Raw genomic sequence first — 15,303 nt, 5'->3', positions numbered from 1 at the left:
TCCCTCTATGCCCCTCCTCCAGACCTCAGTTAGGGAAACTGTGCCCGGAAGAGCTGACACAATAAGGAAAGGATTTGGAATCCCGGGTAAGACTCATACCAGCCACACCAATCACACCGTACAACTCGTGATAACTATACCCAGTTAACAGTATGAATAACAACTGAGCCTCACTGAACAGATGGCTCAGAACAATAACCCTTTAGTTAGGCAATAACTATATACAAGTATTGCAGACAATCCGCACATGGGATGGGCGCCCAGCATCCACTACGGACTACGAGAAATAGAATTACCGGTGAGTAAATTCTTATTTTCTCTGACGTTCTAGTGGATGCTGGGAACTCCGTAAGGACCATGGGGATTATACCAAAGCTCCCAAACGGGCGGGAGAGTGCGGATGACTCTGCAGCACCGAATGAGCAAACTCAAGGTCCTCCTCAGCCAGGGTATCAAACTTGTAGAATTTTGCAAACGTGTTTGATCCCGACCAGGTAGCAGCTCGGCAAAGTTGTAAAGCCGAGACCCCTCGGGCAGCCGCCCAAGAAGAGCCCACCTTCCTCGTGGAATGGGCTTTGACTGATTTAGGATGCGGCAGTCCAGCCGCAGAATGTGCAAGTTGAATCGTGGAGCAGATCCAGCGAGCAATAGTCTGCTTAGAAGCAGGAGCACCCAGCTTGTTGGGTGCATGCAGGATAAACAGCGAGTCAGTCTTTCTGACTCTAGCCGTCCTGGAAACATAGATTTTCAGGGCCCGGACTACATCCAGCAACTTGGAGGCCTCCAAGTCCCCAGTAGCCGCAGGTACCACAATAGGTTGGTTCAAATGAAACGCTGATACCACCTTAGGGAGGAATTGGGGACGCGTCCTCAATTCTGCACTGTCCATATGGAAGATCAGATAGGGGCTTTTACAGGACAAAGTCGTCAATTCTGACACCCGCCTAGCCGAAGCCAAGGCCAAAAGCATGACCACTTTCCACGTGAGATATTTTAATTCCACGGTCTGAAGCGGCTCAAACCAATGTGATTTTAGGAAATCCAACACAACGTTGAGATCCCAAGGTGCCACCGGGCGCACAAAAGGGGGCTGAATGTGCAGCACTCCCTTAACAAACGTCTGAACTTCAGGAAGTGAAGCCAGTTCTTTTTGAAAGAAATAGACAGGGCCGAAATCTGGACTTTAATGGAACCCAATTTTAGGCCCATAGTCAGTCCTGACTGTAGGAAGTGCAGAAAACGACCCAGCTGAAATTCTTCTGTGGGGGCCTTCATAGCCTCACACCAAGCAACATATTTTCGCCATATGCGGTGATAATGCTTTGCTGTCACATCTTTCCTAGCTTTTATCAGCGTAGGAATGACTTCAACCGGAATGCCCTTTTCCATCAGGATCCGGCGTTCAACCGCCATGCCGTCAAACGCAGCCGCGGTAAGTCTTGGAACAGACAGGGCCCCTGCTGTAGCAGGTCCTGTCTGAGTGGCAGAGGCCAAGGGTCCTCTGAGATCATTTCTTGCAGTTCCGGGTATCAAGTCCGTCTTGGCCAATCCGGAACGATGAGTATAGTTCTTACTCCTCTCTTTCTTATTATCCTCAGCACCTTTGGTATGAGAGGAAGAGGAGGGAACACATAAACCGACTGGTACACCCACGGTGTCACTAGAGCGTCCACAGCTATTGCTTGAGGGTCCCTTGACCTGGCGCAATATCTTTTTAGCTTTTTGTTTAGGCGGGACGCCATCATGTCCACCTGTGGCATTTCCCAACGGTTTACAATCAGTTGGAAGACTTCCGGATGAAGTCCCCACTCTCCCGGGTGGAGGTCGTGCCTGCTGAGGAAGTCTGCTTCCCAGTTGTAGACTCCCGGAATAAACACTGCTGACAGTGCTATCACGTGATTTTCCGCCCATCGGAGAATCCTTGTGGCTTCTGCCATCGCCATCCTGCTTCTTGTGCCGCCCTGTCGGTTTACATGGGCGACCGCCGTGATGTTGTCTGACTGAATCAGCACCGGCTGGTTTTGAAGCAGGGGTTCTGCTTGACTTAGGGCATTGTAAATGGCCCTTAGTTCCAGAATATTTATGTGTAGGGAAGTCTCCTGACTCGACCACTGTCCTTGGAAGTTTCTTCCCTGAGTGACTGCCCCCCAACCTCGGAGGCTTGCATCCGTGGTTACCAGGACCCAGTCCTGTATGCCGAATCTGCGGCCCTCGAGAAGATGAGCACTCTGCAGCCACCACAGCAGAGACACCCTGGCCCTCGGGGACAGGGTGATCAGCCGATGCATCTGAAGATGCGATCCGGACCACTTGTCTAACAGATCCCACTGAAAGATCCTTGCATGGAATCTGCCGAATGGAATTGCCTCGTAAGAAGCTACCATCTTTCCCAGGACTCGCGTGCAGTGATGCACCGACACCTGTTTTGGTTTCAGGAGGTCTCTGACCAGAGATGACAACTCCTTGGCCTTCTCCTCCGGGAGAAACACCTTTTTCTGTTCTATGTCCAGAATCATACCCAGGAACAGCAGACGCGTCGTAGGAACCAGCTGCGACTTTGGAATATTCAGAATCCAGCCGTGCTGTTGTAGCACTTCCTGAGATAGTGCTACTCCGACAAACAACTGCTCCCTGGACCTCGCCTTTATAAGGAGATCGTCCAAGTATGGGATAATTATAACTCCCTTCTTTCGAAGGAGTATCATCATTTCGGCCATTACTTTGGTAAATACCCTCGGTGCCGTGGACAGACCAAACGGCAACGTCTGGAATTGGTAATGGCAGTCCTGTACCACAAAACGGAGGTACACCTGGTGAGGTGGGTAAATGGGGACATGCAGGTAAGCATCCTTGATGTCCAGCGATACCATGTAATCCCCTTCTTCCAGGCTTGCAATAACCGCCCTGAGCGATTCCATTTTGAACTTGAACCTCCTTATATAAGTGTTCAAGGATTTCAAATTTAGAATGGGTCTCACCGAACCGTCTGGTTTCGGTACCACAAACATTGTGGAATAGTAACCCCTTCCCTGTTGAAGGAGGGGAACTTTTATTATCACCTGCTGGAGGTACAGCTTGTGAATTGCCGCCAGTACTACCTCCCTGTCCCGGGGAGTGGCTGGCAAGGCCGATTTGAGGTAACGGCGAGGGGGAGACGTCTCGAATTCCAGCTTGTATCCCTGAGATACCACTTGTAGGACCCAGGGATCCACCTGTGAGCGAACCCACCGGTCGCTGAAGTTCCGGAGACGGGCCCCCTGGCTCCACCAGTGGAGCCCCAGCGTCATGCGGAGGATTTAGCGGAAGCAGGGGAGGATTTTTGTTCTTGGGAACTGGCTGTATGGTGCAGCTTTTTCCCTCTACCCCTGGCTCTGGGCAGAAAGGATGCGCCTTTAACCCGCTTGCCTTTCTGGGGCCGAAAGGACTGTACCTGATAATACGGTGCTTTCTTAGGCTGTGAGGGAACCCGAGGTAAAAATGTCGACTTCCCAGCTGTTGCTGTGGAAACGAGGTCCGAGAGACCATCCCCAAACAATTCCTCACCCTTGTAAGGCAAAACCTCAATGTGTCTTTTAGAATCCGCATCACCTGTCCACTGCCGAGTCCATAATACTCTCCTGGCAGAGATGGACATTGCATTTATTCTAGATGCCAGCCGGCAAATATCCCTCTGTGCATCTCTCATAGATAAGACTACGTCTTTAATATGCTCTATGGTTAGCAATATAGGTGTCCCTGTCAAGGGAATCAATGTTATCAGACAGGGAATCAGACCATGCTGCTGCAGCACTGCACATCCATGCTGAAGCAATAGCAGGTCTCAGTATAGTACCTGAGTGTGTATATACAGACTTCAGGATAGCCTCCTGCTTTCTATCCGCAGGCTCCTTTAAGGCGGCCATATCCTGAGACGGCAGTGCCACCTTTTTTGACAAGCGTGTAAGTGCTTTATCCACCCTCGGGGATGTCTCCCAGCGTAACCTGTCCTCTGGCGAGAAAGGGTACGCCATCAGTAACTTTTTAGAAATCACTAGTTTCTTATCGGGGGAAGCCCACGCTTCTTCACACACTTCATTTAACTCATCTGATGGGGGAAAAACCACTGGTTGCTTTTTCTCCCCAAACATAATACCCTTTTTAGTGGTACCTGGGTTAATGTCAGAAATGTGCAACACATTTTTTATTGCCGTAATCATGCAACGGATGCCCCTTGTGGATTGTGTATATGTCTCATCCTCGTCGACACTGGAGTCAGACTCCGTGTCGACATCTGTGTCTGCCATCTGAGGTAGCGGGCGTTTTTGAGCCCCTGATGGCCTTTGAGACGCCTGGGCAGGCACTGGCTGAGAAGCCGGCTGTCCCACGGCTGTTACGTCATCCAGCCTTTTATGTAAGGAGTTGACACTGTCTGTTAATACCTTCCACATATCCATCCACTCTGGTGTCGACCCCGCAGGGGGTGACATCACATTTATCGGCACCTGCTCCGCCTCCACATAAGCCTCCTCATCAAACATGTCGACACAGCCGTACCGACACACCGCACACACACAGGGAATGCTCTGACTGAGGACAGGACCCCACAAAGTCCTTTGGGGAGACAGAGAGAGAGTATGCCAGCACACACCACAGCGCTATATAACACAGGGATATTTCACTACACAAAGTGATTTTCCCTATAGCAGCTATAATACACAGTATTGCGCCTAAATTTAGTGCCCCCCCTCTCTTTTTTACCCTATTGAGCCTGGAAACTGCAGGGGAGAGCCTGGGGAGCGTCCTTCCAGCGGAGCTGTGAAGAGAAAATGGCGCCAGTGTGCTGAGGGAGATAGCCCCGCCCCTTTTTCGGCGGGCTTCTCCCGCTCTTTATATTAATATTATGGCAGGGGATTTTTACACATATATAGTGTATTAGACTATATTATGTGTGTTTTGCCATTTTTAAGGTACTCTAATTGCAGCCCAGGGCGCCCCCCCCCAGCGCCCTGCACCCATCAGTGACCGGAGTATGTGGTGTGCATGGGGAGCAATGGCGCACAGCTGCAGTGCTGTGCGCTACCTTAATGAAGACCGGAGTCTTCAGCCGCCGATTTTCTCCTCGGAATCTTCCGTCTTCTGGCTCTGCAAGGGGGACGGCGGCGCGGCTCCGGGACCGGACGACCGAGGCTGGGCCTGTGTTCGATCCCTCTGGAGCTAATGGTGTCCAGTAGCCTAGAAGCCCAAGCTAGCTGCAAGCAGGTAGGTTCGCTTCTCTCCCCTAAGTCCCTCGTAGCAGTGAGTCTGTTGCCAGCAGATCTCACTGAAAATAAAAAACCTAATAAATACTTTCTTTACTAAGAGCTCAGGAGAGCCCCTAGTGTGCAACCAGCTCGAGCCGGGCACAGATTCTAACTGAGGTCTGGAGGAGGGGCATAGAGGGAGGAGCCAGTGCACACCAGTAGTCCTAATTCTTTTCTTAGAGTGCCCAGTCTCCTGCGGAGCCCGTCTATTCCCCATGGTCCTTACGGAGTTCCCAGCATCCACTAGGACGTCAGAGAAAAATGGTAAAGATTAACTGCGCCCCTAGATGGCCGCAGTGAGGGCGAACAAGGAGAGGTCACTCTCTCTCCACCAAAGCAATACAACAAAAACAAAAAGTCCGCCTTCCACTGCGCTATCCGTAAGTCTTCAAAATACTGTCAGTCTTTCAACAAAACCCCAAACCCCAAATGGGGGGAGAATAGACAGTTCAGTTTGTTCAAAATGGAAATAGTAGGATGTCACAAATGTAGGTGATTGATAGATGTATATCATGAGGGAATGTCAGGAAAGTTCTCAACGGGTACGCACCGTACTCACATTTACAATGTGCGTGAAGTGTCCATAAAGGTATCTTTTTCATTCCGGACTGCGGTGAGGTCCAATACTCTCCTTCCCTTTAATCGCCCCTCATGAGACAAGAAATAGAGAACAGAGACAGGACCCCAATGGTGTAATACGTTCGTGGGACCAATTTTTATAGAGTATGTGTGGTGATTTTATTATTTAAACGAGAAACGTACCACACTTACATAGAAACACAGTAAATACTCCTATAAAGGTATCTTTAATAGCCAAGAAGGTGAGGCGTACCCCAAACTCACGTTCTGTGGGAGTTTTGCAGACACATCAAGGTTTCTTTCAGGTTTCTTAAGAAGATGGATTCCTGCTTCTTCCTTAAACAATTCTCATTGGAACCATGAAGTTCATGCAAACCCGCAGAAGAAATAACTTTTATGATATGTCCATTTATTAGGGAAAAGTGTCATAAATTTTTTACAATATAAAACAATGTCCAAACATGGATCACAATGCATAAACCATGGAGGAAAAATCCCCAATACTGAGAGGTAGCAATGGAAAAAACACAGGTGCACCTTGACAAAGACTCTTCAGTCGAAACGCGTTGGTGGTAAAGGAGGTTCACCCCGGTACCCAGGAGATCAGTTCCTAGGAGTGTGGGAATCTGGATTTACCGCACCCCAGGTCTGTTTTTTTCCATTGCTACCTCCCAGTATTGGGGATTTTTCCTCCATGGTTTATGCATGGTGATCCATATTTGGACATTGTTTTCCCTAATAAATGGACATATCATAAAAGTTATTTATTCTGCGGGTTTGCATGAACTTCATGGTTCCAATGAGAATTGTTTAAGGAAAAAGCAGGAAGCCATCTTCTTAAGAAACCTGAAAGAAACCTTGATGTGTCTGCAAAACTCCCACAGAACGTGAGTTTGGGGTACGCCTCACCTTCTTGGCTTTTAAAGATACCTTTATAGGAGTATTTACTGTGTTTTTATGTAAGTGTGGTACGTTTCTCGTTTAAATAATAAGATCACCACACATACTCTATAAAAATTGGTCCCACGAACGTATTACACCATTGGGGTCCTGCCTCTGTTCTCTATTTCTTGTCTCATGAGGGGCGATTAAAGGGAAGGAGAGTATTGGACCTCACCGCAGTCCGGAATGAAAAAGATACCTTTATGGACACTTCACGCACATTGTAAATGTGAGTACGGTGCGTAACCGTTGAGAACTTTCCTGACATTCCCTCGTGATATACATCTATCAATCACCTACATTTGTGACATCCTACTATTTCCATTTTGAACAAACTGTACTGTCTATTCTCCCCCCATTTGGGGTTTGGGGTTTTGTTGAAAGACTGACAGTATTTTGAAGACTTACAGATAGCGCAGTAGAAGGCGGACTTTTTGTTTTTGTTGTAATGCGTCAATCTGTTATGTTAAATGCTCCTTCAATTGTGCCGTCACCACACACATTACATGTGCCATAATATTCAGAATAGCAGAGAAGGGGACTTAGTAAGAGGGACTAGCATCACAAGTCCTAACTTAACTTTTGCTGACGGAGCCAGCGATGCAGTATTCTGACCATTTGCATAAGGTTTAGAAGAGAATTTGTATATAAATGGACTGCACTAGGGATGTAGTCAATATACCAGCAACCACCATCCCAACAGTGAGTATTAGGGTTAGACACTAAAGGACGGTTCCGGATAGGTTGCGGGAGGGGCAAGCTAGGGTTAGAATACTCACCAAAATCCGTTGTGATGGTGAGCACTGGGATACCGTACCCATCCCCTGCACCGGTATCGCCATGAGATCTATTCCTTCCATTGTTTTCACACCCAGCTCTCATGTATAGCCAACAAAGAACAGTGATAACTTTAAAAACAAACTTCTGCTTACCCGGTGATGTGAGCGGTGAGTGATTCTCCATCATGATGTCATCATACAGATCTTTGTGTTCCTCTATATACTCCCACTCCTCCATGGAGAGATAAACCGCGACATCTTGACACCTTATAGGAACCTGACACACACAATGACACAGTCATCACCCAGACACCTCCCTTGGTGTTACTGTATAATGTCCCATTCCCAGCAGTCACCTCTCCAGTCATCACCCAGACACCTCCCCTGGTGTTACTGTATAATGTCCCATTCCCAGCAGTCACCTCTCCAGTCATCACCCAGACACCTCCCCTGGTGTTACTGTATAATGTCCCATTCCCAGCAGTCACCTCTCCAGTCATCACCCAGACACCTCCCCTGGTGTTACTGTATAATGTCCCATTCCCAGCAGTCACCTCTCCAGTCATCACCCAGACACCTCCCCTGGTGTTACTGTAAATGTCCCATTCGCAGCAGTCACCTCTCTAGTCATCACCCAGACAGCTCCCCCCTGGTGTTACTGTATAATGCCCCATTCCCAGCAGTCACCTCTCCAGTCATCACCCAGACACCTCCCCTGGTGTTACTGTATAATGCACCATTCCCAGCAGTCACCTCTCCAGTCATCACCCAGACACCTCCCCTGGTGTTACTGTATAATGCCCCATTCCCAGCAGTCACCTCTCCAGTCATCACCCAGACACCACCCCCCTGGTGTTACTGTATAATGACCCATTCCCAGCAGTCACCTCTCCAGTCATCATCCAGACACCTCCCCTGGTGTTACTGTATAATGTCCCATTCCCAGCAGTCATCTCTCCAGTCATCACCCAGACACCTCCCCTGGTGTTACTGTATAATGGGCCTAATTCCCAGCAGTCACCTCTCCAGTCATCACCCAGACACCTCCCCTGGTGTTACGGTATAATGCCCCATTCCCAGCAGTCACCTCTCCAGTCATCACCCAGACACCTCCCCTGGTGTTACTGTATAATGCCCCATTCACAGCAGTCACCTCTCCAGTCAGCAGCTGAATGATCTTGTTGGTGAGTTCCAGGATCTTCTGCTCATGGTCTCTCTCATGTATCCGGGAGTGAGGTGAAAGTTCTTTGACACATTCACCAGCTTTCTTCTTCACAACTATATGGTCCTTTATGTTGGGAAATGCAGCAGTAAATAACCCAGTCAAAACGCAGCACTGAAACTCACGTGACATTTTTGCAAAATCACATTCAAAAGTATTCTATAGATCCATTGAAACGAGTCGCTCCACAAGGAGGATAGACTTCTGGGTAATGCCGCTACTCAGAAGTTCATTGCATGGCTCTAGGTGATATACGTCAGCACAAGCTCTTATTATGTTCAGAAAACGCAAACGGTAGAGAGACCTCACATCTAAGCTCCTATAGGAATGGCCCATCTTTATACTGGGCCCGATTCAGAAATGGGCGCAAACCCGATTTTTACGCAGTTGAGCGATTATCGTCCGACTACGCATAGGTGTGAGATGCAGTGCACATGTGCCGCCATGGTACTGTGATGGCGGCTGTAGTAAGGCTTTATTCGCAAAGTGACGGACAGTCAGGGACTGTCTGGGGGAGTTTATGGGGTGTGGCGCAACAATGCAGGCGTGTCATGACAGTTTTCGGGGTGTGACTCAACCTGTGATCCCGTACGCAGCTGCAATGGCTCCGACATCTTGCTTCCTGTGGCCATATGGCTACATGGAAGTCCGATAATAAACTGATCTGCGACTGATCTTTGAATGCAGCCGCTGGGACTTGCAAAGCTACAGGTGGGCGTCTCACTACAAATCCAGGCAGGATTACGCCTCATCTCTAAATCAGGCTCATTATCCCCACGGACTTTAGCTTACAATGACAGTAAATCTCCTCACTCACATCAAAACATCTAAAATTCAAAATACAGAACAATTTGCACTCTCTTTACAACATGCATCACTACACCAACACTGGAAAAGCAGTTCCGGTGGAGAACAGTAATTTAAAAAGTAATGAATATTATTTACCAGGATTCCGGCATTGCTCTCTTTGCTTTCCAAACAAAGGGGGTAATTCAAATCTGATCACTGCTGTGCGTTTTCGATCAGATCTGAACTGCGCATCTGTATGCACCGGAAGAGGCCGTTTGGATCCCATCGCAGCGGCTAAGTCCTGGGCTGCGCAGAGACTGCACAAACTGATTTTTGAGCAGCTCTGCTAACGAAGCGATCGCACACTTGCACAGTGTTTTCCCCTCCCCCTTTAGGCGCCAACTATCTGATCGCCAGGCTGCAAAAAATCTGAACTAGCGATCAAATCTGAACTAGGCCCCAAGTCATTGTGGTTCATCCATGCACTTCCACTTGTATAAATGAGAAGTTCACCAAGATGGAGCACAGACAAGTTTGACACAGACAAGTTGCAGAAGCTAGGAGAACATCAGTGGACCATTACAGACATCAAGGGACCCGGAGCACTTTGTTTTCTATTATCAAGTGGATTCATTCTACCGAAGACTGGGTTACCCTTCACCACTCTTCTCACTTTCTCCCTGATTTAGCAAATGAAATCAGATTAATATCAAGTGTGACATTCCCAGAAGCCCTCACCTCACCAGTCAGCAGGTAGATGATCTCCAAGGTGAGGTTTAGTATCCTCTCAGTCATGTGACTCCTGCCCTTGTCCATCCTCAGTGAAGACGTTAGACCAGGTACACCGGCCAACTTATTTCTTGACGTGTTTGGCTCCTACTATGCACACGTGACGTTAGAGTCCTCGCCTGTCGCAAACCAGAATAGAGATTGATCAAGATCCCAACCAGATCCTAGTGCCATTTCCACTGGTGCAGGTGCAACTGGGCTGATCTCAGGGGTTCCAGGATTTGAATGTCGACATTCTGACAGTCAGAACTTGGCAATATTTTGGTGCCGACATTCTGCCTATAGCATACCTCCCAACATGACCCTCTCCAGGAGGGACACCATGCTCTGCTTCTGGACTCCCCTCTTAATTTATGATTGTCGTCACCTGTGGTGCAACACCTTTCTTATCCATTAACTTGTTCACCACAGGTGATGGCAATCATAAATTAAGAGAAATGCCGAGAAGCAGAGCATTGTGTCCCTCCTGGAGAGGTTCATGTTGGGAGGTATGCTATAGACTTTTCATACTACACCCGTTCTCACGTAGGCTAAAGCCATGGAGGCCCTTGTTGGTGAAACTGCGGGCTAGAGTTGCGCATAAACATAATTACACCTGTATTCAGGTCACGTATAGGGCTGGTGAGCACGGACGTTGACTAAGCGTGTGGATAGGGGCAGTCTCTTTGCAGATCTACATACAGACCTGCATGTGGGCAGATATCTATTTCTATGCAATTACAGCTGCCTATGGCTATACCTTACACAGGGATACATTCAGCATCCGGACTGATGGGATGCTGGCGGTCATGTGACCAACACCGGAATCATGACAACACTAAGTAGACCGACGTAGGCGATCTCCCCGGCAGCAGGATCGTCCAGGATACATGGTATGCTGTCCTTTTGCATTAATGTATCCTGGGCGATCCCAGCCATGCCCCCAGGTCAGACCAGATTGAATGTGCAGCACATTCAATCTGGAGGATCCGATCCGATGCTCACAGGAACGCGCATCGGATCGGAGACACCTCAAAAATGCCCGATTTCACCCAATATATCGGGCCGAATGCCCGAATTGGGCTGAAATCGGGCATATTCGCTCTAGTGTATGGGGCCCTTTAGCCCTAGCCACCATACCCTGAGGATTAGGGTAGTGTAGGGGACGGGGTTAAAATACTTACCCCCTCCAATGTCTGCATTTTCTGTGTCAGGATGCCACGGTCAGTCACGTAACCGCCGACATCCTGACCTCCAACATTTAGTATCAGCTGCGTTTTAAGAGAGAAGGCCCGTGTTCAGCCTCCTCCGTACGGGCCCCCTCCTTTCTGGCCGGAGCGCTGTAGAGTCTGAGGACTAGAGGGCTCAGACTCTACTGCGCCTGCGCAGATCTCCGGGAAAATGGCGCGGCGGCCAATTTCCCTGAGATTTCTCTACTGCGCATGAGCAGAACTCCGGGAAAATGGCCGCTGAGCCATTCTCACGGAGTTCTAATAGCGCTGCGGATACCGGCGCTGGACTTTGGAGGGGTGAGTATTTTAAAAATGGGTGCAGTGTGCACCGCACACACTGCACCCATTATAGAAACGCCAGTGTTTAGTATGTATTCTTCTTACACATGCTTCAACATAACCAATTACACCGGGGTTCCAAACGTCCCTCTTATTCTGCAATTTCAGGTGCCTGAGCTGAAGTGATTGCAGAGAAGGATGCCTGTTAACTATCAATGAAATAAAAATGGCTGCTGCAATAGGAAAATAAGTGGGACATTTGGGAGCAGGGCGTTTTGCAGCAGGTGCCGGGCGTCATGTTGGAGGGTATGTAACAGTACATTGCTACCAGTGTGTGTCCAATTTTGATATCACGCTCTGAAAACTTGTGTGATCCACTGGATCATGTTCCCAATATAGCCAGCATGGAACTAGTTAAAATATAATCCTGCACATAACCCATGCTCACTTATATAGTGACACTGAGTATCTGGTGTTAAAATGATCTAGTAACACAGAGAAAACCACAACACTATACTAAACCTATACTGAGAGTGAGTATCTATCTACCAGTAAGCTATAATATTAAATAACCCACATTCCATCCTTTACCCACAGTGCTGCTGCTGCGGCTGATGGCAGGGCAATGCCCTCCCTCCCCACTGCTCTCTCAGCCCTGGTGCAATCGCTGTACTCACTCTTATGCAGCAGCTGAGGCTCATTACAGGGAAAGCAGTGTCACTCAGTTCTATCATTCACTGCAACAACTCCATTGTGACGTCACCGCCGCTCATTCAGCTGGCCCCCACCGCTCATGCGCAGTGTGCTCTGGCCGGAGTGACACTAGCGGGCACACTGCGCATGCGATCAATGGGAGACCCAGAGAACTACAGATCCCATAATAATCCACGGTGAATGGGAGGCGGGACCCGTTAGAGTGCCCAAGCACGCCAATAGATGGCGCTGTTCCATTCCATTTTATTTCTACTGCAGCAATTCAAGTCATCTATCTGTCTGTCTGTATGGCTGTCTATCTATCTATCTATCTATCTATCTATCTATCTATCTATCTATCTATCTATCTATCCATACATCTCTGTAGTATCTACTCTCTCTCTCCCCCTTCATCCATCTATCTATCTATCTATCTATCTATCTATCTATCTATCTATCTATCTATCTATCTATCTATCTATCTATCTATCGGATGGCGGTCATTTGGTCGACATGCATTAGGTCTAAATTATCACTAGGTCGACATGGAAAAAGGTCGACATGAGGTTTTTCACATTTTTTCCCCCTTTCATTTCTTGACTTTTTTCATACTTAACGATCCACGTGGACTACAATTGGGAACAGTAACCTGTGCCCGGCGCAGCGGTAGTGGAGCGAGGCAACTTGTCCGAAGCATGGCGAGGGGACACAGTGCACTAATTGGGGTTCCCGGTCACTTTCGCGACACAAAAAAAAAGTAAAAAAACTCATGTCGACCTTTTTCCATGTCAACCTAGTATGTGTCAACCTAATGACCAGGTCGACCTAGTGATCATGTTAACCCAATGCATGTCGACCTAACTCATGTCGACCTAATGAACCACACCCCTATCTATCTGGGAGGCAATTAAAATGCAGGTTGTCTGGATCCCGGTGTTCAGTAGCATGACGCCAGAATCCCGTCTGTCGGCATTCCACCGACGGGCGGTAGCCCGAGACCTGCTCGGTATTCCCATTCGATCGGTGGGTCCACGCCGCAAACCGAGTGGGAGTAGAACCTGTAGCAACCCACCGGGCCCGAAGCGCGGTGAGCGCAACGAGCCTGCGAGGGGACTCGTTGCTGGTATTCCGGGAGATGGGATACTGCTGACGGTATACTGATAGCCAGCATCCCTTCTGCCGGTATATCATACCGGATCCATCTATCTAGCTATCTCATACCTTCCAACTGTCCCGATTTTCCCAGGACAGTCCCTCTCTCACTCGCTGTTCTGCTTAGGGACAGAGGGGCTGGGGGCATAGCCAGCAGATCTCAGAGCACTGGTCATGCCCTCCATAGTGATGAAAATTTGAGGCGTGGCTCATGATCGCGCCATTCCTGCAAAGCCACACCCCATTTTCTCATGGCCAATCCCTTTTTCTCTTATGTCCTAGTGGATACTGGGGTTCTGCACTTTAGTACCATGGGGTATAGATCGGGTCCACTGGAGCCGGGCACTTTAAAACCTTTAGTGTGTATATGTGTGTGCTGGCTCCTCCCCTCTATACCCATCCTACCAGACTAAAGGGGGGTACTGACAGGAGAGATGTGTGCTGAGCGATCTTAACACAGACCGCTCAGCACACATCTCTCCTCCCCCTCAGCACAGCGCGATGTGCTGAGCGCGGGGAGGGGGGGGGGGGCGCTCACTTCACACAGTGGTGAAGTGAGTGACCCGCTAGATTGAGCCTGCCCGCTAGTCAGGTTGCTTAGATTTTAAACACGGATCTCTCCGTGTGTACCCCCCTTAAGTTTAGAAAAATGTGCCCAAGGAGCCGCGTGCATTTCTCTGGAGCTCCGTAGAGTTTCCTTTATTTTTTATTTTAGTTATTTATTTTCAGGTAGATCTGGTTGGCAACCAGGCTACCTGCTTCATGGGACTTAGAAGGGGGACCGAACCAACCTCCTGAGGGTTAATGGCTCGTAATGCCAGCTGACAGAACACTGAGCTCCCGAGGTACTGATCACACATCGTTAGTATGTGTGCCCACTCTAGCAGCTAGCCGCCACCCTCTAACAGATGCCGAAGTTCAAGGTTTGGTGAGTGTTACACCAGGGTCCCGGTTAGCGGGTCCCCGGTGCAGTTTGGGCGGCATGTCGCGCGGCGGTCTCTGGCCATGAGCTGCGGTGTCCGCCGCGGAAAAGACAGGCTTGGGCTTATGCCCCACAGTGTTCACTGTCGCTCAAGGCTTTGTGTGTGCTGTTATGTATAATTTGGGTTTCTTAACATGGCCAGTATAACAAAATACAGCAGGGTCCGCACGCCATTGCAAGGGGCGGGGCTTCCCGGAGCGGGACCAGAGGCGGGAAGACACCATTTCCTGCTGCTGCGGATCTTCAAGGCTGCAAGCACGCTGCTCCTCCAGGGACCCACGCTGTTACAGACTCTGTACTGGTACCAGGGGTCATAGAAGGAAGGGGGAGCACACCAGCGGTAGCGCCGCTGCACTCCTATCAGGTTACACACATATATTTACACATTGTGCTGCTGTGTTCTGTGTGCTGGTGTACGCTCCTCAGTGTCACTCCAAGGGCTCTCTATGGTCTTTGTGGAGGTGTTTGTCAGTGAGTGTGCTGCTTGTAACTCGCCGAACAACTGCCATTGTTTGTCTGCTTGTGTGAGAAAGGCATTGAATGGGAGCAGTATTTGGAAGGCATGCTGTTCATTGTAGTGCTAATGGGAGATCCTGGGGGTGGCTCC

General features: G+C 49.0%; 2 protein-coding genes across 6 annotated transcripts in view; one reads left to right on the top strand and one right to left on the bottom strand.

Annotated features, from left to right (window-relative positions):
- LOC135054871 (zinc finger protein OZF-like) overlaps positions 1–12,681 on the bottom strand; it is a 42,852-nt gene extending 30,171 nt beyond the window's left edge. The window contains exons 1-4 of one of the 5 annotated variants that reach the window (XM_063958287.1): positions 12,547–12,681; positions 10,329–10,498; positions 8,733–8,867; positions 7,733–7,856 (exon numbers count right to left, since the gene is read on the bottom strand). In XM_063958287.1, the coding sequence (XP_063814357.1) occupies positions 7,733–7,856; positions 8,733–8,867; positions 10,329–10,406 (337 nt within the window). In that variant the 5' untranslated portion in view covers positions 10,407–10,498; positions 12,547–12,681. Of the gene's footprint in view, positions 1–7,732; positions 7,857–8,732; positions 8,868–10,328; positions 10,499–12,460; positions 12,483–12,546 lie in introns of those variants that run through there. The other 4 variants (XM_063958288.1, XM_063958285.1, XM_063958286.1 and 1 more) reach the window with 4 other exon arrangements.
- Positions 10,808–15,303, top strand: part of LOC135054874 (zinc finger protein 3-like) — an 80,010-nt gene continuing 75,514 nt past the window's right edge. The window contains exon 1 of the mRNA XM_063958293.1: positions 10,808–10,867. Coding sequence (XP_063814363.1) covers positions 10,817–10,867 — 51 coding nt within the window. The 5' untranslated portion in view covers positions 10,808–10,816. The remainder of the gene's footprint in view (positions 10,868–15,303) is intronic.

Source organism: Pseudophryne corroboree, chromosome 3, assembly GCF_028390025.1.
Source record: "Pseudophryne corroboree isolate aPseCor3 chromosome 3, aPseCor3.hap2, whole genome shotgun sequence".
NCBI classification, from domain to species: Eukaryota; Metazoa; Chordata; class Amphibia; order Anura; family Myobatrachidae; genus Pseudophryne; species Pseudophryne corroboree.
The sequence above is the reverse complement of the archived record's forward strand: the minus strand, read 5'-3'. Positions and strand labels throughout refer to the sequence as shown.